Raw genomic sequence first — 27,339 nt, 5'->3', positions numbered from 1 at the left:
ATTCTTTATTTTCTAAAAATACCTCTGTTAGATGCTATGAAGTAGCTCCGCTGCGGTGTGTGTGTGTGTGCGTGAAATCTCCTGTCCTTGCAACGCGCTTACGCACCGTCAAATCCGCGCACACAGGTAAAACGCGCACTTATCCCTCAACTCGCTCTCTCATTGGTCCGCTTTGTCCGTTGAATTTTATGATATTTCCGCACTCCGTTGCGCTACCCGTAAATGGCGCTCTGTGTTCCCGGCCACTAGCTCCACACCGTGGGCGGACTTAGTCTAGTGTGGGTAGGAGGGGGGAAGCGCGTGAGGGGACGGGGGTAAATCCGTCCGTTCCCCCTGTGAGGAAGGGGGAGTGCTGTGGGTTTGAGGTAACTGTGTGATAAAGTAATGGTGCCCTTTCTCCTTAATCCTAGGCTTATCTGTTATATCACCTTGATTGTATTTCCTTCAGTGGAGAGTGGGCCCCCCCCCTTTCCTCTGAGATAAGGGGTGTATTGTTGTTGTGCTGTAGGCTTGAGGTGATTAGATTGTGTATCAGGGCATTTGTTATATTACATCTAGCTTCTATTTTTGTCCTTATCACAATTACATAACAGATTTGTTTACCAACCCTGTTCTATTTTTAGTTGTTATCACAATACACAATAAATCCAAGCCTGTTCTATTTTTAGTTTTATCACAACACAACAAATTGTTTGCCAATCTTTGCTCATAAATCTATTGTTTAGCCATCACACCAGGGTGGTAATCCCTGCAATGTGATATAATATCTGTTTTTCTAGATGGGTGGCTGCGTTGTAGCCTCTCAGGATACTTGGAGTTGACGTAGTTTTTCTCTGCTTTGGTGCACTACACTCGTATGTTGGCTCGCAGCTCGCAGCTATATGGCGTGTTTCAGCCTATCGGCGGCAGGGAATGTCCCGTCCTGCTAGCGCCGCTGATCCAAATCCGGCTGATGGCGGCAGGGAATGTCCCGTCCTGCTAGCGCCACTGGTTCGGATCCTGCTATATCTTGCAGTAAAGTTGGCCTATTTTCAGCCGTTTACACTTATTTGGCTTGTTTCAGCCGGTCCGCAGGCCTGTTTCAGCCCTTTGAGCGCTCAATTCTCCGTTAGATGTCGGCGCTTCTCGCGGTTCTTCGTCAAGTTTCGCTGTTTCACTTCCACAACTGCCGGATGCAGAGTTAGACCTTGCTATCCAGGGTGGGTAATTCAGGTTGCTTGTGTCAGTTTTGCCAGTTTCACTGCTGGGAGTACCTTAGCCTCAGCTGCGCGTCTGCTCTACACTTGTGGTTTGCCGTAATCTCACACAGCTGTCACCAAAAGTTGTGATATCCGCCGAGGATAAATGGCAGACACCGGAGTTCAATTAGATTACGGCAGTGTGACAGACGTGGACACCTTACTATAGAGAAGCTACGCTTCTCTAGCATTCACTAAATAATAATCAACATCTATTTCAGTTGTCACTTTATTGCAGGTCTAAAGGGTACTAAAGCTATATACAACAAACAATAACTACACAGATAGGAATAAATAATCATAACATAAAAGCATTATAATACATATACAATAGTCAGTTTAGGCAATAATGATCCCCCATCCCTGGAAAGGGTGGGGGGAATTAACAATACAGTTAACCATAATAAAACTTGGCAGATTCAATCATTAATTTTAGGCATAGGGAGGGGGTCGACAGACCCCTTCCCCAGGACTCGGGGGAGGGCCGTTGGCCCTTCCCCGAACCCCGGTCAGGGGTGCCATAGGCATGGCTCACGGTTGCCGAATACCACAGTATTATGCTTTGGAATTTAATCACAAAGTCTTACTCATAGCAAATTTGACTGATATTTTCTTCGACATTGAGTCGTCTTATCTTCCTCTCTTTTTCTCTCACTTTCTCTCTCTAACTTTCTCTCTCTCTCTTTCTCTTTTTTTTCTTCTCTCTCTCTCTCTTTCTCTCTCTCTCTCTCTCTCTCTCTCTCTCTCTCTCTCTCTCTCTCTCTCTCTCTCTCTCTCTTTCTCTCTCTCTTTTTCTCTCTCTTCAATGACTTTCTAAATGAGTTAATATGAGCAAAAAGATTGTTAATACCTAAACTTAATCTTACATGTCAACATGCAATAAATTATGTTTCTCTTTTCTCCTTTCTATCTATCTATCCATCTACATATATATCTTTTTTGTATCTACTTATCTATATATCTCTCTTTATTTCTATCCCAATATCATTATTAGTTTTTTTTTATCTTAATATCTATCTATCGACCTATAGTTTAAAAAATTTCATGTAGCCAGATAATAAATAACCCAACTTTCTAAACTCATATTAAACTGTTGAAGTCTGTTCTAAATGAAAAGATTTAGATAACTGTGTAATATATTTTTAATTATAGCCTAGAACCAGGACAATTATGCCCATGAGTAGCAGAGAAATAATAAGTTAACAATATATTAACTGATAGCAATGCTTGTATAATAGGTGGATATAATGACAGGGGAAAATTAGGTGCTAATATGGACCTCTTTATTGGTCATCCAGTAGGATCGGGGAGGGTTTGGGGTAAAGGGGGTTGATGCAGAGTATAATTATTTTATCCGGCTGCAAGTATCACTTCATTAGAGTACAAGAAAATTTGGTGCAACATCCAAGTAAAAATACAACGATTCTGATAACTTTAGAACAATCATGATCGATTTTGTACATATGGGTTTTTCTCGAGTTTTGCTAATATTTTTAGGAAGGCTATTTACTAAAATATACAAATAAATGAGATTTTAAAAACCAAATATTAATTTAACTTTTGTAAGCAGCATTTTAGTGGTTACATACACTTTGTACTTTTTAAACCTGTGTACATTTTCGGACTACGTGGTATCTGTTATCGTTTAAATTGGTAATTATGAACGCTTGTTAGTTAGGTTATTAAAATAATTACAATTATAACACTAAAGGGTACAAGTCAGGGATTTTAAGGGATAAGACAATGGATGATATTTGGTGTACTAATCATTTATTTGATCAGCACAAATGCAGAGAAATAGACTTAAACCATTAAAAAATTGTGAAGCTTCCTTAATTGGAGAACTCAACTGGTTAGCGAGATCTTTAGGGATTATCAGAAAAAAAACATTCTATAAAATTTAATAGCGACTTTCCCCTGGCTTTTAAATAATTTGAAAATAGCCTAAAACCACATAAAACAACATTATGCTTCCATGATTCAAAGGAAGTTTTAGAGTAGCTTCGTTTCTATAAATTGTCCTTGTTTTTATAAGCATATGTTACAAAATATTATTTTTTTTCGCAAAATTTTTTTTATTGCTTGATTGTTAGTCTAATTAGAAACTGAAAAAGGGGGAAAAAGTGATAATGTGTTTTTTTGGTGTGCAGAAAAAGCAACAAAAATCCGCTAAAATCGATGGTTGAACCGTACTTCAATTTATTTATATTTCAACTTCCTGAAAGTACTTTAAAATTTAACATCAAAGTTTAAAAAGGAGAAAAAGTTAGGAGTCATTTAAATAAAAGAAGCTTCCCTGAAAAGAAAAATTAAGTCATTTTAGCAGTCAGGCAGATCTTTCGATAGAGAAAGACATATGTACATACCGCTTTTATTAAAGAAAGGAAAGTGTAGTTTTTTAGACACACTACTTTTTTATCTCATTATGCTAACAATTCTGTATTGTTTTTTACCCCCTTATTATTATAAATGATAAACATAAAAAAAACAAGGAAAATTATGTTGATAGGCAGCGCAGCATTAACAAGCTACACAAATTTTATAGTATTAACATAGTAATTAAATAATTTTAGGAGATTTATATCATTGGCAGGAATTGTTAATAAATCCCGAAATGCGACAAAGACGCTTGTTGTACAGCATTTATTTTACTCAAATTAATTATAAAATAAAATGAAGTACAGACAACCTTGACTATTGTGTAGCTTCGCTACTGATTGATGCATTTACTAACATAACAGCTGGGGGATTGTATTTCAAACTTAATTTGACAGTATGACGAACGGACGTACAGATATTCCTAACTATAGAGTAGCTTCGCTACTAAAAGCACTTAATAACAGCCAGGGGTTGGTATTGCAAAATTTCTAATTTCCACCAGGGAGTAAGGGAGGGGACAATTGATCGAATATTCAATTTTTAGGAGTCTCAGACTTTGGGGACTGGCTTAAAGGGAATGTGCAAGAATTTAGCAGTTTCTGACTGAGTTTGGGGACTTGCGCATAGAATGCCGCTACTCGTTATGTATGTTTTGAATATTGCAGACGGGGAGAAGGGATAAGGGAAGTGGGGGGAAGGGAAATAAACACTCGTTGTGTTAGTTTGGAATGTAGCAGACGGGGAGAAAGGAGAAGGAGGGTTGGGGCAAGGGGCAAGGGAAATAAACAGAATAAAAAGGGGCAGTCATATTCTTGCTAGCAGCTGGCCGGGTCCAATAATCTTTTAATATAAAAATCACACCAAAAAACCTCAATATATTTCATCAAAAACAAGTTGTGATTTCACGCTATGGAAATTTATTATTCAATTAACAATCCCTTTATAATTTCCTACAAATCTATTGGATTAAACTGGATTTCATGCCCTTTCTTTGATAACTCTTATATTGAATTAATTGCCCATTGTCCCCTCCCTTACTCCCTGAATTTCCACCCTTGTTACACAGAAATATATAATTATTATCTATAATACAAAGTAGAATGATGTCTGTCCGTCCGTCGGTTTGTCTGTCCGTATGAGAGACATATTTTTAATGTAAGGGTTAAAACTATTGGTAAAAAGTTACATAACCCCAATCCCTCTGTATATCGCTAATAAGATTGTAATATTTAGAGAAACGTAGGTGCTTGGTAAGGGTTAAGCATTGAAGCAAACTTCGTAGCTGCTAAGTTTTAGAGTGGTTGCAGATTGTTAAAATCAATTTTTGGTATCCTGTAGTAACATAAATTGACAGGCGGCCAAAAATAAGATTTCTCGTATTTATACTTACACTATCTTTATACTAAAGTAACAGGATGTTTCTTTGTATGTTTGAACCAAAGGATCTCGCTAACCACTAACCAAACTAACTTAAAATTAACCAATTAACGGTTCTTTTAGTGTTAAGATAATAAAAATATATTTTCTACGTATTCTACAGTATCTATGTCTCTTCTCTCTCTACGCACTCCTCCACTAAACTACACAAACATACGCTATCACACACACACACACACATACACACAAACTTACATAGAAATGCGTTTAGCCAAATAGATATATACCAGAAGCCATTATATGATCTAATATCTTTTTTTACTTATTTTTGTTAAATGTTTTTTTAATACTAAAATATAGCTTATGGTAAAATTTAATGATTTACTCTAAATTAAAACATTAATGATACAAATTTAATAAGTAAATAAATTAACTTCTAACCTTAATTTAAATGGTTTCAGGGTCATTTCATAACTTTGTATTAATTAATAATTTTTAAAAACATTTAATTCCAATATTTTATTTTGCAAACTAAAAAAAATAACAAAACAGTACTCATTTGAATATTTCTTTTTTATTATTCTGTTATTTACATAAAGTTATTATTCCAGACTAAGCAAGGTATTTTTTGTGATAAAAAGTTTAATAAATAGTCTGTCATAAAGTTTAAGTCAAAACAATTTAAATGTTCAACATTTAAGTCTAGTTAAATAATGTGGTGTATTTTCACTCCCACATATAATGGAATCCGAAATTTTTATCGCATATTATCCTTACATGTATATTGATTGATGATTATCTGTTTTATAGGGAAGCTTCTTATAGGTTTTGGGAAGGCTTTTGAATAATTTTGACAAATGATGATACACAAAAATAATCCTTCTGTAGATTAGTGGTTGAAAAGTTTGAAGACTCACCATAATGAACCAACCAAATAAAATTCGCTGGTTGGTAAGCCAACGAATAAGAAAACATTACTATAAAACTTTGGGGACTAGTATAATTAACAGCACATTGTCCCCTCTCTCTATTGTAAGAGTGTAGCAAAATAAAAGAAATTTATTTGTGCCAATATTTATTTCTTATTAATTTTTGTGCGGAAGTGGACACCCACAGTAATAATAATAATGCACCATTTTAAGACAAGGACATTCTAGTGCAAAGATATCAATGCCAAAGACAAGATCCAAATCATTGTTGCAGGAATTTGTAATTGTCGATTTAATTTGGACTGTATCAAAACCGGTTCATCCAGATATAATTATGGAGTATTAACGCTACTTAAAAAGGTACATAAGGTGTTTTTCATCGTGGCACTTTTGGAATAAGACAATAGACGATGAACTGATTTAAGTTTTAAAAGGGAAGAAAAGGGACATTAGATTGTTCATTATACTTGTACCCAAGGTTTTAACTTTTGTTGAATTTTTATTGGTTGATAGCAAACTAGTTGTGTCCAAGATTTTCTACCAATAATTTTAATATATAAAAGGGGTTATTTTGTTTATCATTACAGGTAATGTATTGTCTTATCCCTTAAGATTTCTGGGTTAGCCTTTTTCAAATCAGAATTATTGATGGAAAGCAGGGATCGGAAGCCTCACGTAAGCCGCGTGTAAGCCTCAGTGAAATCGTGATTTTATCACTGTAAAATTCAGCTGGATGTATAAAACGGCTCTTTAGCAGACAATCCTTCTTTCTAAATTTTTTTTTTCTGCTCACAAGCAGGTTTAAAACTGAGGCTTATGCGCGGCTTACGTGAGGCTTCCGAACCCTGATGGAAAGGTACATCCCCATTGAAGTCTACAAAGTATTTAAGAAATGAGAGATTACGTTAATAAAACTTAAGGTACCAGAATAATTTACAATCCCCTCTTCCTCCCATTATAAGAATTGTATAGTTGCTCCGCTACTTAAAAAGTTAAATAAGTTCTTTTTCCTGGACACGAAATAAAAATATTTTGCAGCTTTCCACAACAATAAAGAAATATAACTTTACCAGATATTTCAGGTGTACTATCAATTCTGCACAATTATTAATATATTTTAGTCACCTCAATGAGAATATCATATCATCCATATTTATTCATAGTGTTTTGCCTTTGATTATATATTTTAGCAATCAGAACAGAAGAATGCCGAAATTTCAACTTTATTGAGGTAATCAAACATTTCTAGGCATAAAAATGAAATAACATAAATTCAAATGCATTAGCTTTATATCCTTATACTAAAGTAACAGGATGTTTGTCTGTGTGTCTGTCTGTGTGTCTGTCTGTGTGTACCGAAGGATCTCGCTAACCGCTGAACCGATCGGGTTCTCCTTAACAGGGTAGCTTCTCATAAGTCCCGGGAAGGTTTTTTAACTATTTTGGGGGAGGGTACCACCACCCTCCCAAGAGAAATGACAAAAAAATCGAAATTTTAAAAAACGTTTAGGAGACTTCAACGTCAAATGAAGAGGTATCGTACGTAAAAAATTATAGTAGAGACTTTATCAAACAAAAACATTTAAAGTGCCACTAGAGGCCTCTAGGGGCGTAGCTGCTAGTTATTAAAGAAAGCATTACTGTTTGTTAAAGTTGTTAAGGGACAAATAAAGCAGCTACGCTCACATGTTTTCATTTTCCAGGCATATCACTGAATTTTAAAAAAAGGAGCACATGTTGAAATTCAAAGTGGAAAAAGTATTGTCTGTCAAAGAATTTAAAAAAAATCTATAATACATAATTTTTATTTAATATTTTATTCTAAAATAAAGAAATTAATCTTTTTTTATTAAAACACAGAGAAATATTAAATCTTTAATATTCTAACGGTATCCAAAACTTCTATTTTGACCAGAACGTAATTGCCTCATTTAAAAGTTTGTAATTCAAAATTTAGCATCTAATTTATTCTATTATAGAAAAAGCGTAATTTCTAATATTTACCATTTGTACTAAAGAAAAGCTTGCTTTGCGGTTTTTGCAGTAATATTATTAATAGCAAGCCTTTTTGCAGGTTTTTGGCTATTTTTTTTTTTTTCATTTTTCCTCATATCTTTGGTGTTTATGGTCCAATTTCAAAAAAAATTTAGTTAAAAATATCAAAATTAATTTTCCCGTTGTTTTGAGCATACAGTATGTAATTTACTTTGACCGTCAGTCTGTTAGTCATAGTACTGATATATAAGTATTAAAAAATTAAAAACAAATGTTGAAAAGGTTTCGTGATTTTTCCCCAATATACGTGTTTTTGACAACTAATCTTTAAATTCTTATACAAAATTTTTGTGCTTCGCTACTTATGGATGTTGTCATCCTTGTTTAACTCTATATTGATATTTAGGTGAAAATAAAAGCACACCGATATTTTATTCAAACCATAAAAAGGAAAGGTTTTATGAAAAAAGCAGGGTTCTCTGGGATAAGACAATGTATGATATGTTTTGCACACCCCCAATTATGATTAACAAAATTGCCTCACATAAAGAATAAAATTAACATTATAGTAGTACAATAAATAAAAATTATTATCTAGAAATCTATTGATTAATAGAATGAGATTTTTATTCGCTGCTGTATGAGATAGAGTTTGACAATTTCTTGTGAAGATTCCCTTTATCTATAAGGAGTATCTACAATATTACTTATATTGTCATATTTTAAAACCACTTCTAATATTAATATAATTGAACAAAAAGATTCCTTTAGAATAAATCTCCCAATCGAGCCCTACCAAAATGAAATACGAAACATAATAGAATATTCCAGAAAGGCAATACGATTAAATATAATTTGCATTAAGTAATGTTAATTAAAATCAGTTAATGACCAAAATTGAATGAGCATACTTATGTTTCATACTTTGAAAATCGAAGCTTTTCTACATCTAGGGAGATCAGTATACATGTCTAAATTACCGATTAGAGCTATCTGTTATGCACGGCTTGACCCATATTTGCTTGGAAGGTGTGATACCCCTGAAAATGCTTTATTGGAGGGCGGGTGAATGGGCATTAGGCTCTTGGGGGATGAATTCTATACACTTTGTGTGTATGTGGGGGGGGGGGGGGGGGAGTTTGCTTGTATAATCTTTAGTAGAAATGTATAGAACATTTTGAATAAATATATTTGCTATATACATTACATATGAATGAATTAAGTTCTTTTGCTATTGGTGGTACTTTAAATCCCAAAATGATGCTATATTAGCACTATAAAAATTATTAAACAAAAATAACAGTAAAAAATTACACTGTTATATGAAAGAATTTTAGTCAAAATGCAATCATAGAATGGCTACTGAGGTTTTTTATTTGTCCGTTAAGATAGCAATAACTACTGAACTGGTTAAATTCTCCATTTTGAGGAAGCTCCACAAATGTCTCCAGATATCTCCTCCTGTCTTTTCCAGATAAGCTCTGAAATTTTCAAAATCGGCCAATAAAGAATAAATTAGCAGTAACCTTTATCTACATTGTTTTAGTGAAAAACTTTTGAAGTTTTTCCATTTTTTCTCCAGGGATATAAAGGAAAAAGTCATTTACCGATAATTTGATGTACATACCCAATTATGACACACAAATTACCCCTTCTGTAGATTACAATTAGCGGTTGAAACGTTTGGACACTTAATGAACACACCAATCAGAATTCAATAAAGTCCCCAAAGTTGTAAAGCAAACGAATAAGAAAACGTTATTATAAAACTTTAGGGACTTTATGTAATAAACATCCATACAAGTACCCCTCCCCCCCCACCCCCTACATGGTTTCGGCAGTTAAAGCTTTTTCATTAGCTGTTTTTACTTTACACCTTTCTTTTTTTGCATATGACGCACACTTTTTATAATTTCCCCCTTTCCTTCATCATCCCATAAAAGGAATTCCTTACGCACAAGTCATTTCTTTAAAAAGCTTATGAGCACTAGATCATTCCCTCACAGTGTGCTACAAAATCAAGGAAAGTTTCAGATAGTATTAAAGATTGTATCATAAAATATAAGTGATTTCAGACAAATTTAGGGCCGGCTTTTGTTCATTTTCAATTTTACAAAAATTCTATAAAATTTGCAAAAGAAATATATTTAATTTAAAACTTATTATAAAAACTGCATTTTAATTGTTGATTGTACTTGCACTTTTTAAAAATGTGTATATTCGTCGACAACTGAGAATCTGTCATCTAACTATGTAATGAATATATCGTATATTTTTGGCTTTTATCTTTGCTTTGACTTTTTTAGTTTTGTAGCACAGTGTGTGCTGCTCACGCCTCCGCAAAAATGTATGTGTCACAGCTCCCTAGTAAAATACTTTTAAATAGTTCATTGTTTCTAAAGTACTTAATGTTCATTATTAGCTCAGAATAATAACATTAATCGTAAAAAGAAAATTCTAGTAATTTTTTGCTAAAATTACAATGAAAATTAAACTGATGCTTCATTTTGCCAGAATCGATTGAGTTCTTCATTTTATGGAAGCTTTATATAGGTCATGGGCTAAGTTTTTAGATATATCCGTCTAAAATTTAAGATATCCTAAGATGCTAGGAACGCAGCGCTTAGGTATCAATGTATCAAAAGTTGGGTTTTATTAGAATAGAAAACTGAATACAATGCAATGAAAGGTAGTGTAACAGGGATCCATGTTGTAGATTAGTTGTAAAATACGTCTAGATTCTCATAGAATCTTTGCATGAGAAAGCTTTAAACTGTGCCGCTGCCCATATAAAGCACAAGTCAAACTCAAATTGTATCAGAAACAAAACAAGATTCAAAGCAGTAACAACAACACACAAAGAAACCTAAACAAAATGTCTGACAGAACAATTGTGCCCATGACCATCAGAGATTACTTCTTCCAGGATCCGTTCTTCCAGTCTACCTGGGAGGATTTGGATAAAATCCGCGAAAAAATGTTCCAAGGATCGGATGAAAACATGAGATTGTCTGCCTGTAACTTCAAGAATTCAAATGAATCTTCAACTAGTCGGGCTAGGAGGTCTTCAATGACAAGAGGATCATTTTCATCAACAAGAAAGATGTCATTATCCACTGAAAGAAGAATGTCCAATGATTTCAATGACAACTCTGTTTTAAATGTTAAAATCAATACTAATGAAAACGATAACAGGAATTCAAGAAGATGTTCCAGCAATGCAGAAAGATCCTCAATGGTTGGAGGTTTGAGATCATCTTTGAGAAAAATGTCAACTTCAAGAGAAAGAAAGTTATCAAACAATGATGTTCTTAATGTAAAAGTCAATACAGACAACAATGAAAATATAATCAATGGTGTGGCTGGTGTCAAGAATAACCAACAATTATCAGACAAGAAAGAGAAATCTATGACAAGGGCAGAAATGAAATCTTCAATGAACAAAGTATCAGCTTTATCACAGAGTAGATCAGATAATAATTCTAGCAACAATGCTGTGCTGAATGTGAAGATCAATACCAGTGACATGACAAAGCAAGAAAAAGAATCAGCAATGAGAAACAAAACCTCTGGCTCTGTTGATAACTCTGTAGTAAATGTCAGAATAAACACTGATAACCACAAAAACAAGAATGAAGAAAAAACATCTGTTGAGAAAGACCAATCATTGAATTGTGAAATGAGATCAGTTATGAGAAAAATATCAGTAAACAGCATGAATGATGACTCTAAGACTAATGTTGTCCAGGTTAAGATAGACACTAATGAAAATACCAATGTCAAAGATGAAACCTGTAATGAACCAGCTTTTTTAAATAGAAATATAATCAATCAGAATGATACTCTAAATGTTAAGATTAACTTAGATGAAAATAAGTTCCAAATTAAAGAAGAACCTGCAGAAGAAAAACAGATTGATGCCTCTGAAAACAATGATGTTATTAATGTAATAATTAACAGAAAGAACAATAGTATGAAAGTAAAAGATGAATTAATCAACAGTGCAGAAATGGCAACAGCAAGCCAGGAGTCAAGATCATCATTGAGGAAAATGTCTGCATTTTCTGATACTAAACAGATTGATGCAACCAACAACAATGATGTCCTTAATGTAAAAATCAATACAGATAACCAGGGCATGATGAGAGAGTCATCAGCAAGCCATGAGGCAAGATCATCAATGAGGAAAATGTCTGCAACTTCTGATGCAAACGAGATCAGTGCAACCAACAACATTGATGTGCTTAGTGTAATCATTAATACAGGTGACCAGGGTATGATGACAGAGTCAGCAGCAAGCCAGGAGTTCAGATCATCATTGAGTAAAATGTCTTCAGCGTCTGAAGGAAAACAGATCAAAATGTCCAATAACTCCTACAACGATAATGTTCTTATTGTTAAAATCAACACAAGTGACAAGGTGGATAGCAACAAATATATTAATGGTTCTGAGAAACCAAAAGAAAACTCAGAATCAACTTGTCAAACTGAAGGAAAAGCAGAAATTAGACAAGAAGCATCTTCATCCACAAGAAAAATGTCCTCAGCTTCAGAAACAAACAAGTCATTGTCTGCCTTTGCAGCAAGAAGGTCTGAAAACAAGTCATCAAGCATTGAAGCATCAACAAATACAGAGAATGATTCAAATAACTTTTATCTCTTTGAACCAGATCAAACAATTGTTTTCCCTGGTAGATGGTACTTGCCTGGCAGATTCAACACCATCTTCAAGGATCTCAATCTCTTCCAGAACAGCCAAGACAACATGGTAATAAGAATGCAAGATGATGAATCTAAACTTGAAATTACTCTGGATACATCCAAGTACAAGCCAGAGGAGTTGAGTGTAAGTGTTGAAAATGGCGCAATTACTGTTGAGGGCAAACATGAAGAGAAATCAGAGGATGGATGGAAGATGGCCTCCAGACAGTTCCACAGAAGATATACACTACCAAGAGGATGTACAACGAGTGATGTTACTTCTAACTTGTCAACTGATGGGGTTCTAGTTGTTACTGCTGTTAAAAAAGAACACAAAGCACTTAATGTTGAGATTAACCAAAATTAATGGTTACAAGTACTTTTTAGGATGTTTTTGACTTTTAATTTAAACTTTTGAAATCCATTTTTATCGTTAATTTAAACCAATATTTATATACTTTTTCATAAGCAAAATATACTAAATGCTATGCATTTAAAGAAAATTTCTTTCATAAAGTTTTTTATTATATTTTAATTCTAATGTATAATTTTAAATTTTATTGTAAAATTAAAGTGCCCCTATATATTGTTAATAATTATTTCTCGCATCGTATTATAAACGACTTTCCGCGGATATAGAATGTACAATTATAAGTTAAAAACTAGTTTTTTTAGTCGGTGCCTTCGGCACCCCGGGGCTAAAAAAACTGGTTTTAATCTTATGATTGTACATTTTTATATTCGTAGAAAGCTGTATATAATACGATGCTAGACAGTTTTTTCGTATGGATGAGAACTGGTTCCTATCCACCGGATTCGAATGAATACGAGAAATGAAATTAAACATTGAGATTATTCAAAATTGATAATTAGTTTTTTTTACAAATATTTTTTTTTAAATTTTACTTTTAATTTAAACTTATATTGTCACATTATTTTATAAGCTAAATGTACTAAATGCTATGCATTTGATTCAAATTTTTTTTTTATATTTTAGTTTTAATGAAAAATTGTATTATGAAATTAAATTAGAGTGCCCCTATATATGTTGTTGAATGATAATAAATATGTAAAATGAAATTAAGATTGATCTTGTCTACTTAAACTTTCTCTCTAGATCTACAGGGATAAAGAGGGATAAGCCAAAAGTTGATAAATTGATGTACATAACCGATAATAATATAAAATTACAACTTCTGTAGATTTAAATTAGTGGTTGAAACGTATGAATACTCAACTTAAGAAAACATCATCATATAACTTTTGGGATTAGTGTAATAAGCAGTCAAATGTCCCCTCCCGCCCTGCTAGATCTGTGTGTCAGATTGATAGCGGACAAAATAATTCCATATCTCCCGGTCATACGCTGTCGTGCGTCAGGTTAGAAGGGTGACGCAAATTTCAGACCCCAGATTTGGCGATTTGAGAAAATTTTTTTTTATATTATAGCGAATTAGGGTAGTCACGGGATTCCTCCCCACGGGATTCCTCCCACTGGATTCCTCCCAACGGGATCCCTCCCACTGGATTCCTCCCAACGGGATCCCTCCCACGGTATTCCTCCCACACGGGACTCCTCCCACACGGGATTCCTCCCAACCGGGATCCCTCCCACGGGATTCCTCCCAAACGGGATACCTCCCACGGTATTCCTCCCACACGGGATCCCTCCCACGGGATTCCTCCTATTAGTAAATCAAATAGCGAAGGCACGGGGTCGGAAAACCCCTTCCAATATGACGCAAAACGCATTACCGCTACGACCGTGGCATTATTTGGTACCCTATCGTCAGATTGGAGTGCCTCCTCTTCCGCAGATATATCAAATTATAATGGATATTAAATTTTTACTTGGATCTCACACCAGATTTCTCTAATAGAGTGAAACTCTCAGCGGGCTATTATAACGATAATCCTCATCCCATCCACTAATACTGTATGAACGAACGTAACTGAACAATAAAAGAATAATAATACAAAATTATCTCATATAATATCTGGTAAAAAAGTTTGGAAACTGCTAGTTTGTACAGCTCAATCAAAATGTATTAAAATCCCCAAAAGTTTTAAGCTAACAAATTATAGAATGATAGGACCTAGATACAAGTAAAATTTTTACTACTATGTTCCCTCCTTTCCTGCTATGATTTTTTTGCAATATAATGCAATATGCATATGTAATAGTATGCAGAAGTCAAGACACACTGATTGATATATATTACCCCGTCCCGGATTTGAAAAATTTTGTTAAAATTTTTGCCCCCAGCCAAAATATGGTTGATTTATGCATAAAAATGACCCATGCAAAATATTTTTTCTGTATTGCAAAAATTGCGACGGTACAAGCACTGCAACGTTTTTAAAATCTGCAAAAAAACCTGTTTTTATGGCATTTTTGGGTCTTTTGTACCATCCCAATTTTAAAGATCTTTACAAATTTTCAATTCAAGTGTGTTGATATATACCTGAAATTTACCAAAAAAAATGGGGGCAGTCTCAATTATAACATATGAAGGTGTAGCAAGTAATCTTCCAAATACAAAATTGTCAAATTGCATACATATATAATAGGATTGGGCCGGATACTTTTTTTGACGGATATTGGATATCTGGCTGATTTATAATGCCGGATATCCGGCAAATATATGTTATTTGGCCGGATATCTAGTTATTCGACCGGATATCCGGTTATTTGGCCGGATATCCGGTTATTCGGCCGGATATCCGGTTATTCGGCCAGATATCCGGTTATTCGGACAATGTTCTTTTATTCGGCCAGATATCCAGTAATTTGCCATATAACGATTATCTGTCATTAGAAATCAACCGGATATCCGGTATCCAGCCAAAAAAGTATCGGTCCAACCCTATTATATATGTATGCAATTGTTTCTTCTTTACAGTAAAGTTACTGATAGATCCAGGGAATGTTTCAGTTATTACCACTTAAATAAAATTAGAGGATCAACCCTTCTCTCAGGTGCCCAAGAGTCCTTTAGGAGCGATACTATGGAGAAGCTCTTCTTGTGAAAATTAGATAATTTTTAACATTATCTTTTTATGTGTCATTATTCATTGTTAATCTCTGTTAATTTTGTAAAAAGATGTCTTAGCTTATAAAAGATGTTCGGTGCTTTCCCTTAAAGTGTCTTTTGATCACTGACAACCCCTCCCTCCTTATATTAACTTGCAAGTGTCCCTGGTACCCAATATAAACTATCCTAACCTGACCTTATATATTTAAGAAACAAACTAGAAAGTATCCCTTCCTTTTTTCAAGGTTGGGAGATGGGGGGGGGGGGGTATGTGCTCGACTTGGCACTTGGGAAACTGGCAATAATTTGCATTAAACTTACGTCTTTAATATATCAAAAACTAAAGCTATAAAGCAGAAGTACCGATTGCAGAGTTGCTACACTTTCTAAACCCTTATTGTTATAGGAATCATCAACCAAAGTTTTCAATCAAAAAATTTCTACTTGCTTAGATTAAATAAATGAGCTAACCTTTACCGAGTTCGTTCATACTCATATTATAGAAAAGATTTGCATTTAATAAGTATCAGAAATAGGTTGGACAAAATAGGCCGTTTAATACACTAGTCCCAAAAGTTTGAAAATGACCTTTTCTTATTCGTTGACTTAATAACTTTGGGGACTTTCAATAAATTTTGATGGATTGGTTTATTAATTTGAGTGTTCAATCGTTTCTACCACTAATTTTAATCTACAGAAGGGTTAATTTTGTGTATTATTAATGGGGATGTATATCAATTCATTAGCCATAGTCTTATCCCTTAGATCCTTCAGTAACATGTTATTTCTTGTTATATAATAAAAATGAGTGTTCCATTTATTATTAGACTTTGGGTACAGGGATCTAGAGGGAAAGACAATGGCTGATAAATTTATTTGTATATCCCATGATGATACACAAACTGACCCTTTTTGTTGATTACATAGTGGTTGAAACGTTTGATCACTAAACCTAATGAATCAACCAATTAAAATTCAATAAAAGTCTCCAAAGTTGTCTTAACCTCTTTTCGAGGAAGCTTTGTGTTTATCAAGTGCAAAATTAATTCCTTATCATTAATCCTAAATTAAGCGCAAATGTCGTCTTTTTTGACTTTCCCTTCATAAAGTGACGCAGCATGGATTGTTGATATGCGCCCACGTTTTTCACTTTTGAATGAGACATGTGTGTGTGAAGATTTCGGAGAACAAAATTGGGCCTATCATTGGTCTCATAGTGTGTGAACGACCCTAGTATATCAGGGATTTGAAACCATAAGAGCTTCAGGTAGAATTTGTTATTTTTATTAAGAAGTATGGTGTATAGGACGATTATATGTAGTTTTAAAAAGGCTTTAGCCAGCTAAGCATGAAACTTAATTATGATTAATATATGTTTTAGTAATTTTTATGTGCCTTATTGTTGCATTTAACAATGATTTATTAAACCAAATAATTTTCCTTTAAAGCCAAAGTTTCCAAAGATTTTTTACCGTAGAGAAAAATGATTTTTAAAAAGCAAATAAGATTACGTGGTTATAAATAACTGGAATTATGAACTAATTGATATTGTAATTTCAGGTCTTTGAAATAATTTCATCAATAAATCTATATTCAAACCTGCTGTTGAAACTTGATGGTTCCTGGTATTGGGGGTTTGTATGTTCGCCAACTGATCTCGTGAACTTCCCGCTAATTCGGAAGTCAAGCTCAACCAAAGTGTCATGGTTGAGACAATTTCAAAGCCTCAAAGTTTGATGGAGCTGCACAAGCGAATTTCAAATGAATGGAGTTTGAAGGAGCTGCACAAGCGAATTTCAAATGGTTCTGAAGAATAGGCATTAGCATTCTTCAAAGAATCTGAAGAATAGGCGTTAGCATTCTTCAATAAATCAATAGCATATAGTGTATTGATGAAAAAAAAACATTGACAATTTTTCTGTGAAATAATTACCTAGTGAATCAATATGGTGCTCACTAAAAAGCAGAAAATTGAGCGAGCTATCGCTATTGGCAATGAAAGGCTAGAGGTGTTTGATGAACAGATAAAAGTGTTTTATGAAAATCTAAAAGCCTGCCAAAGTTTTAGTTCATGTGAAAATGTGAATTTAAAATCAATTCGTGACATTTTTAGTGAGGTCAAGGACCAATCTGACCTAATAAAAAGTCTAAAACCTGCCGTGGATACTAGTGAGCTGCGCGAGTTCAAGCGTGATTTGGATGAAGCTAGTGAGCAGAAAACTGTTGCAGATAAAGTTTATGCGTCGTTGGAGCAGTGTACAAAAATTCTGTACTGGCTTGACAATGATTCAGACGACGCGAGGTCAAGCACTGTCGCCAGGAACCTCGACGTCATTGAGAAGGTGAAGATGGACATGGGAGTGCTTAAAATTTCCATGGAGTTGCGCCAAGAAGTACGTGATATGTACCGAAGGCTTAGAGAGATGGAACGTCGTTCATCTAATTTGGATGAGAGTGGGACACCTGCCATTCTCTCCAGAAGTATGTCTGCCGTGGATATTCGGAGTTCCAACCCGCAGTATGGGCGCTGGGACAACAGTTTGTTGCCGTCGTTCGACGGTACTGACACGGATTACCCAAACTTTAAACAGGTCTTTAAGGATCTATGCTCTGGTTATGGATTTGCTGACCAGAGGTTAAGTCTGATGTTGTGTATGGAGAAGGTGATAACCAACCCGGAACTACGCAAGCAAGTGTCAGCGATTAGAGATCACAATGAACAATGGGCGTTTCTTGACCAGATGTTTTTATCAAACACTCGCCGGTTCATGAGGATTTTAACTAAGTTGAACAAGATGAAACCTGTGGATAAACCTGTGGACGTGGTTAGCGCAATTGCTACCTTCAAGAGCATGATGCAGGAGGTAGAAGCCATCGTTGGTTCTGCAGCTAAGGATTACAACCACCTAACTCTCATTCATATTTTTAAAGACAAGTGCCCTGAAAATTTGAGAGAGAAGATTATGATGGAGCTAGGTAGCATGAACCAACCAAACATCCAGAAGATTGTAGAACTGCTGGAGAGGACCAGGGGTGCCATGTTGGCCGGTGATATGTCCTATGACACTAACGCCGGCAAGAGAAATCGTGATAGAGCTGCCGCCGCGCAAGTGTCTGGCCGCAGTGACAATGAGAATGGAAAGGCTGGAAAGGACAAGGCTTCCAAGTGGAACAGTGCATGTCCTGTTGAAAATTGCGAGGATAAACATCCTATTTTCCGTTGTCCCACATTTAAGAAGATGGATGTTGTTGACCGAAAAAAAGTTGTCCAGCAGAATAAGTTGTGTGAACTCTGCTTGTGTGATGGTCATGCTGCTGACAATTGTAATAAATCGGATAAGCTTGGTGTCTGTGGCACCAATAATTGCGACGGTTATCATAGTCGTATGTTGCATGAGGCTAGTGCTAGTGTGAATACAGTCTACAAATCGAGTTCTGAGCCTAGCACATGTACCTTCCTGCTGCAAATAGTTCCAGTTGTAGCACCTGGCGGCGGCGCCTGCCATGCCGCCGTCATGTTTGATTCGGGTTCGAGTCTACCACTTATATCTGAGAAGATGTCCCACAAGTTGAAGCTGAAATCTACCGGCAGATATACAAACATTTCTGTTGCTGACGGTAGTGAATCATCCTGCCGAAATGTGGTGTTCTATCTGAAGGACAGGGATGGTAACTTGAGAGAATTTGAGGCAGCTGTTATGCCTAACCTCGGAGGTGGCAACGAGATGCGCTCGGTCCATCCGGAAACCGCCGCCGAAATATTTAAGATGCCGCCAGAAAGATTTACATATATTAGTGGAGGCTTAGATATCATCATTGGAAATACACATCCTGACGTGTTTCCATCAACCTACCAGAAAGTGGGCCAGTCTATGTTGTGGCGAACCATTTTTGGTAGTGGTTTTATCTGTACAAGTGCTGACTATGAAGCTGGTCAGCAGAAATCTGCATATAAAGCTGCCGTAGCGGTGGATAATGAACCGGTTGGTACTGCCGTAGCTGTTGATAATGAGCCGGTTGGGTCTGCCGTAGCTGCTATTGATAATGATGTTAGTTGTGCTGCAGTTATTCCTGATGATATTGGTAACGATACTGTAGCCGTTGAGAATATTGTTACGGCGGGTATTGAGCCGCTGAATGATTCGGTTCCAGCCGGACAAGAGCCGACGGGAGTTTCGGTTCCGGCTGGACAAGAGCCGATCAGAGTTTTGGTTCCAGCTGGACAAGAGCCGACGGGAGTTTCGGTTCCAGCTGGGCAAGAGCCAATAAGAAATTCGGTTCTGGCCGGACAAGAGCCGACGGGAGTTTCGGTTCCGGCCGGACAAAAGCCGGTAGATGATTCTAAGTTTTATGACAGTCACACTTTTATTACTTGCCCTGGTGCTGTCATGAATCAAGAATCGACTTGGCTGCTGCCAACCTTGCCGCCCGACACAGGGTAAGAGGCCTGCAAATGGCGGGTGGAAATATGGCGGGTGTTGCCGCCAGAAAGTCATTGAAAAATTTCAAACCACACATATCTAATCTACAACATAAACTATTTATGTGAAAATGATCTCTAAAGAAAAAATATTACAAGTTATATATTAAGCTTGTGAAGGGAACCTAAAAAGGTTCTGCAAAGAATAAGTATTCATTATTCAACTAATTTTATTGTTCATATTTAAGCACAAAAATTCTACAAAATTGTTTAGACTTTTAAAGCAGATTTTAAAAGATTTTGGTTCTTTAAGTATGATTTTGAAAAGCAAAAGTTTGTGTGTATTAACTACCAAATGATTTTTGCAGTTTTTTTTTAGATTGAGAAAAATAGATTTTTAAAATTATTTTTCGAGGTATTTTTTTTTTCATGGTTCACGTTTGCTTAAAAAATGTTATTCTCAGATTCTCATATGAGATAATGCATTAAAGTAAAGAACACAACATGTAAAATTATTATGATAATGTTTAAAATATTTCTTATTATTATTTTAAAAAGATTATCGCAAAAAATCAAGATATTTGTTTTAATTTGTAAGCAAATAAAGTTTTTTCTTTCACTCCGGAGGCAAGGATTCCTAATAATCCACGCGTAAAGATTTTTCTTCATTCCGAGAGCAGAGATTCGTAGTAATATATGTACCTAGCGACTTCGGACAATTTTAAACTTTGAGAAGTATTTTATAGCAATTATTTCCTAGGTACATATATTTTCGTTCATGTTTAAAAATGTAAACTCTATTCTCTATGAGATAAGCATTTATAATAATGAACACGATGTATGATATTATTAAAATATTGATTATTATTTAGATGAATATCACAGAATTAATTTAAGATAAACTATGCATATTTTAAATTAACCTTTCCTTCATTTTTATCGCAGATATTGAAATAAAAGCGGTTTAAAAAATTTTTTTTGATCAATAATTGATTCTTATTTTATGAAAATTGAGAACATTTTTTTTAGTAAAAAGCCACATTTTCATATGCCTATTTTATGCCTAAAATAAGAATCAAATGAAATGCGACTAATTTTTATTCTATTTCATATGCTCAAATTTAATTTTATTGAGTTTAATTTCTTTTCAAAAGTACAATTCATTATAAAACTTACCTGAAAAGTTTACCAAAAAGGAATAAATGTGTCGAGGTTGCGTGATTCGATATTTATTCTAAGAAAAAAAAATCAATTATGTTTAGCAGATTTTTTTAAAAAAGAAAGTATATATGAATTTCAATCAAGTAAAACATTTTTATTCAGATCAAGGAATGATTGAAAATTCATATTTAAAATCTCATATTTTTTTACAAAGAAAAATTGGTATTTTTTTTCATAATTCCGATGAAAATTCTAACGAAGATATTATTATTTTGCTATTCTTTAAGTATTAAAAAGTTTATTGTTGATTAAGATAGTACAGTTCTTATTCATTAAGTTTGAAAAACTTTCTGCCCAAGGATTTTGAAATATTTTTTCTTACTACTCTTTTTGATGCTTAACAAATTTAGTTTTAAGTACCTATAAATCTTAATTTTCTTGTCTAAGATTTATTTCGTTTTATTTTACCATTATTTGTTTACATTTACATTTCAACCTGATTTTGTAGGTACTTATTGATTTATAATAATGATTTATTACCTATTGATTATGAAATGATTATTATTTAGTATAGTTGTTATATTACAACATCATGATTAATAGGATTATCCATTTTAGGATTTGTGTATATGATCTTGTGATTGTCATGTGCATGGAATGTTGTATGGTACAAACCAATCCCCATCCTTCTATCCTAAAATGTGAGGTATTATGAGTCCTAGTGAGGAGTATAATATTGTGTATGCATTTCACGGGGTTTCATTTAGTTAGGAGCAAAATTGTCACGTTTTCGGGATGTGGCCATTCTCATGTGATTATGGTGAGTTGAGTTTAGTGAGAAATGTTGCTAGTGCTCAGCGCAAAAAACCTTGAATCTCGTTAAGGAAGTTAATTTGACTTTCAAACGGGGGGTGTGTCTTAACCTCTTTTCGAGGAAGCTTTGTGTTTATCAAGTGCAAAATTAATTCCTTATCATTAATCCTAAATTAAGCGCAAATGTCGTCTTTTTTGACTTTCCCTTCATAAAGTGACGCAGCATGGATTGTTGATATGCGCCCACGTTTTTCACTTTTGAATGAGACATGTGTGTGTGAAGATTTCGGAGAACAAAATTGGGCCTATCATTGGTCTCATAGTGTGTGAACGACCCTAGTATATCAGGGATTTGAAACCATAAGAGCTTCAGGTAGAATTTGTTATTTTTATTAAGAAGTATGGTGTATAGGACGATTATATGTAGTTTTAAAAAGGCTTTAGCCAGCTAAGCATGAAACTTAATTATGATTAATATATGTTTTAGTAATTTTTATGTGCCTTATTGTTGCATTTAACAATGATTTATTAAACCAAATAATTTTCCTTTAAAGCCAAAGTTTCCAAAGATTTTTTACCGTAGAGAAAAATGATTTTTAAAAAGCAAATAAGATTACGTGGTTATAAATAACTGGAATTATGAACTAATTGATATTGTAATTTCAGGTCTTTGAAATAATTTCATCAATAAATCTATATTCAAACCTGCTGTTGAAACTTGATGGTTCCTGGTATTGGGGGTTTGTATGTTCGCCAACTGATCTCGTGAACTTCCCGCTAATTCGGAAGTCAAGCTCAACCAAAGTGTCATGGTTGAGACAAAAGTTGTTGAGCCAAGAAATAAAAAAAATGTTATTATAAACCTTCCGGGACTAGTGTATTAAACAGCCCATTGTCCACTCCCTCCCTAGTTATTATTAGACTTGTGATACACTCTTGTATAGTTCAGGGAGGAAGGGGACATTGGGCTGTTTATTAAATTAGTCCCCAAAGTGTTATAACGATGTTTTCTTATATTTGGGTTAAAACATTGGGGAAAATAAGTAAATTTTATTTGGTTGATTTATTAAGTTAAGTGTTTAAAAGTTTTAACGTCTAGTCTTAATCTACAGAAGGGATAATTTTTTGTATCATTATTGGGGATGTACATCAATTTATTAGACATTGTCTTATCCCTTTAGATTCTTAAATAACAATGTTATTTCTTGTTATGTAATAAAAATATAAGTGTTCCAGTTATTATTAGACTTTGGGCACAGGGATCTAGATAGAGAATGGCTGATAAATGGACGTGTATACCCCATGATTATACACAAACTTACCCTTTCTTTTGATTACAATAGGTGGTTGGAACGTCTTATTAAACCAATTAAAATTTCAAACAATCTAAAAAGTTGTTGAGCAAACAAATGAAAAAGTTTTTAAAACTTCGGGGACTAGTGTAATTAACAGCCCATTGTGCTCTGCCTCCCTAGTTATTATTAGACTTTTGGTACACTCTGGTATAATTCAGAGAGGGAGGGGAAATTGGACTGTTTATTTCACTTGTCCCCAAAGTTTTATAATTGTTTTTCTAATTCATTAGGCTAACAACTTTTGAGAATTTTATTGAATTTTGATTGGTTGGTTCATTAAGTTAAGTGTATAAACGTTTCAACCGCTAAGTTTAATCTACAGAAGGGATAGTTTTGTGTATCAAACAAATTTCATACTTATATAATAGAGGTAGGCCAGATACTTTTTTGGCTGGATGATTTATAATGCAATATATTTGGTATCTGGCAAATTACCGGATATCCGGCCGAATAACCAGATATCCGGCCAAATTACCAGATATTTGCTAGATATCTGGCCAGATGTCGGATATCCGGCATTATAAATCAGCACGATATCCAATATCCATCCAAAAAAGTATCCAGCCCAACCCTATTATACATGTATGCAATTTGACAATTTTTATTTGGAAGATTACTTGCTACACCTTCATATGTTATAATTGAGACTGCCCCCATTTTTTTTGGTAAATTTCAGGTATATATCAACACACTTGAATTGAAATTTTGTAAAAATCTTTAAAATTGGGATAGTACAAAAGCCCCAAAAATGCCATAAAAACAGGGTTTTTTGCAGATTTTAAAAACTTTGCAGTGCTTGTACCATCGCAATTTTTACATTACAGAAAAAATATTTTGCATGGGTCCTTTTTATGCATAAATCAACCATATTTTGGCTGGGGGCAAAAATTTTAACAAAATTTTTCAAATCCGGGACGGGGTAATGGACATGATAGCCATTTGGGTTCAATATGAAGCGATGGAAAATGTCACGTGTGACGTTTTAAAAATACGTCTAAATCCATCCCTTTTTTAGGTGTTTCCTTTCCCACTTCTCCTCTCATCCCTCCTTTTTAGACGTATTTTTATGACGTCACATTTGACACTTTCCGCTTCTTCAGTTTGTCTGATGTTTCTAAGACACATCATAAATTAAGTTGCCATAAAGTGAAACTCTTTGGTGTGCATTTACTGCCGCATGTTATATCCTAACAATGTTATACACTCCAGGGAAGTAAGTGATATTGGACTGTTGAACCAATAAATTATATCAACAGAAAGAGAAATCTTAAAAATGTTTCGTCTATTGTTCTATCCCTGTGACATTTAAAATTCTCAAATAGCAAATGTATAAGAGGTAAGTTAATGTTTTTGTAACAAAATGCGGTTCTAATAATTTGATGGATATAATACACATGCAGAAGTTAATGTCTACCAAACTCTTCATTCAAAATTATTGGCATCTGGATTAAGTAGCTCAAAGAGACACTCCTTCTCTTATTTTTTATTAGTGTTGCTACTTGTTTAAGGTTTGTACGTAAGCCCGTACTTCCATCATAAGAAGTTTCGGGAATAGTCCCTTTCGTAACATCGCCCCATAAGGGGCGATTCGTCGTATTTTTAAAATGGCTTTTTATAGGTTATTTTAGGTTAGGTTAGGTTATTTTTGGTTAGGTGATTGTCCCACAGGGTTAGGTAATTGGCCCCGCAGGGTTAGAGCCTCCCGCAGGGTCTATAAATAGGAGAAAAGCTACTGTGAAAAATACGAAGAATCGCCCCATAAGGTGCGATGTTACCCGAAGTTTCTTTAAACACAATTATTAAATCAAACAATTAGTAATCAGATCAAGTAAATTAAGATCATTAAACAATGAAATAAATATAAATTGTGATTTTCAAGAAAATTTTGTTTAAAATAAACCTAAATAAAATAGGTTCCCTTTGAATAGCTTCGGGTAAACTCATGCCATGAATGTTTATGTTTAATAAATGTTTTAATAACAAATAGTTTCTAATGTTTCATATTAGTAGTTGCAACCCTAGCTTCTAGGTGCTTTGCTTTCGGAAGGGGAAGAAAAACAGCCTAAAACCACATCAAGACTTCAAATATACAATCCTTGGGATTAACTGAAAGTACCCTAAAATGGTGAAGTAGCGAGACCTTGACAGACAAACCAATGAATCTTTATATAATAGTATTTGATTTAACTTGTCAAAGCATAGAGAAGATCACGAAAATGGTTCATCTTATTGGCTTGTGTTTTACAGGGAAGCTTCCATTATGTCTTGAGCTGGTTTATAGCTGTTTTTATGAAGTTGAGATAAGGCGCAAGTGTACCTATAAAACAATACTAATAAAAATCTAATGCATTTTTTTCAATTTAATGTAAATTGTGTATTTAACTATGTATGTTTCTTTATTAATAAAAAATATTCCTCATAAGTTTTAAAAATAATTCTTTTCTTTCTCTTTAATTTTACTTTAAAAACTTACTTTGAATCTATTTGCTGTTAAAAGGTAAGTTTATTTACCGAGGGAAATACTGTCCATAAAAGTGCAAGAATGTTGCTTATTTTATTTTGCATCGTATTAAAGACAGCTTTCCAGTTCCACAGATTGTAAAATAAGTTCAATTTCAGCGTAGTTTGCCCCGAGGAGCCTAAGGTTTCATGATATCATAATTTTTGTATTTAATATTCGATGAAATACGATACGATACATGCTTTTTCAGAATTACTAATTCTTCTAATCTAGCGGATGTTAATCGGTTACGAAGCCATACTGGAAAAGGCAATTACTCCACTTGTTAGACAAATCCACTCTAAATTCTGAAGCCTATTTTATTTAACACATTAATAACCATTTTTTTTCATAAATCTTAAGAAATAATGCACTGCTAGTTTGAACCAAACAATCAAAAGTTGATAAAAGTAGAGAACGAGTTTATAAAACTTTTGTACCAGTGTGGTTTATAATTCATTATACCAATTACTTCCTGACTCATATGGATTGATGTTCGTACTGATATAATAGTTCCTAGAGTAGCTGCGCTTCGTATATAAAATATGTTCTAAAAGAAAGTTTTATTAATTACAATTGTGGTAAATGGGAAAAACCTCAATGTTTTGCTTTTGCTTTGTTTTACTCAATTTTTTTATTGTGTTGAAAATCATATGTTTATTCAATGAAGCAAATTTTTTTACTGACAATTAAGCCCGAAAATAGTTAGAAAATATTTAATAGGTTTTTTTTCCAGTTTAAATTCACCTATGGAGGTGTATCCACCTCCCTTGATTTTGCCAGAAGGTTGTATACATTCCCCTGCCCCCCCCCCTTTTTCTGCACATCTCTGTGTAAAATATTGAAATGTCATATTTTGTTCAAGCATAGCCCTCGTTTTTTTGAAATTTTGGTTCTCCCTGACAAAATAATTACCATGGCCGCCGCGCTCGGCCCCCTAGCCATATAACATAACCTAACCTAATTGTAAAAAAAGACCGGGGGGGGGGGGGGGGGAGGGGGGAATAAAATTGTCAAAATTGGTAAAAAAAAATCCTAAGGAGTTGAAGCCAAAATATCAATAAAATTAAAGTACTATACATATAACTTTTTGTTTGCATTGTAAAAATATACATCAAGATGACCTTGATTTGAATTTGATTGAACATCTTTTGCAACACTTTTTTTACTAAATGGTGAAGTGCTTTAAAATTACAAAAATACATTCTACTGTTCAGATTTAAAAAATAAAATAAGACTATTATATTGCCTATTTTTCCCTTTTTTGATACCAATGGTTTTAGAATAATGTAGTGACTTTGTATTTGAGGAGGGTGGCATTTTGAAAGGGGGGAAATACCCTCCCCAAAATAGTTAAAAATCTTTCCTGTATCTATAAAAAACACCCCAGACAAAAAGCTTACTACTTTATATAAAAGGCTAAAAAATAAACAGCA

General features: G+C 34.2%; 1 protein-coding gene across 1 annotated transcript; it reads left to right on the top strand.

Annotated features, from left to right (window-relative positions):
• Positions 1 to 10,719: 10,719 nt before the first annotated feature.
• On the top strand, positions 10,720 to 13,699 carry LOC145326106 (uncharacterized). The gene has a single exon (XM_080169214.1). It carries the CDS (start codon positions 10,794 to 10,796, stop codon positions 12,984 to 12,986), a length of 2,193 nt encoding a protein of 730 aa, XP_080025340.1. The 5' UTR covers positions 10,720 to 10,793; the 3' UTR covers positions 12,987 to 13,699.
• The last annotated feature ends 13,640 nt before the right edge of the window (positions 13,700 to 27,339 follow it).

This window comes from Acartia tonsa, chromosome 8 (genome assembly GCF_053477335.1).
Source record: "Acartia tonsa isolate MP-2025a chromosome 8, ASM5347733v1, whole genome shotgun sequence".
Lineage (NCBI taxonomy): Eukaryota > Metazoa > Arthropoda > Copepoda > Calanoida > Acartiidae > Acartia > Acartia tonsa.
This window is presented reverse-complemented; position numbering and strand designations above follow the sequence as displayed.

What these genes read in the sequence shown, in the direction of transcription:
- LOC145326106 (XM_080169214.1), top strand. Translation starts at nt 10,794, where the DNA reads ATGTCTGACAGAACAATTGTGCCCATGACCATCAGAGATTACTTCTTC.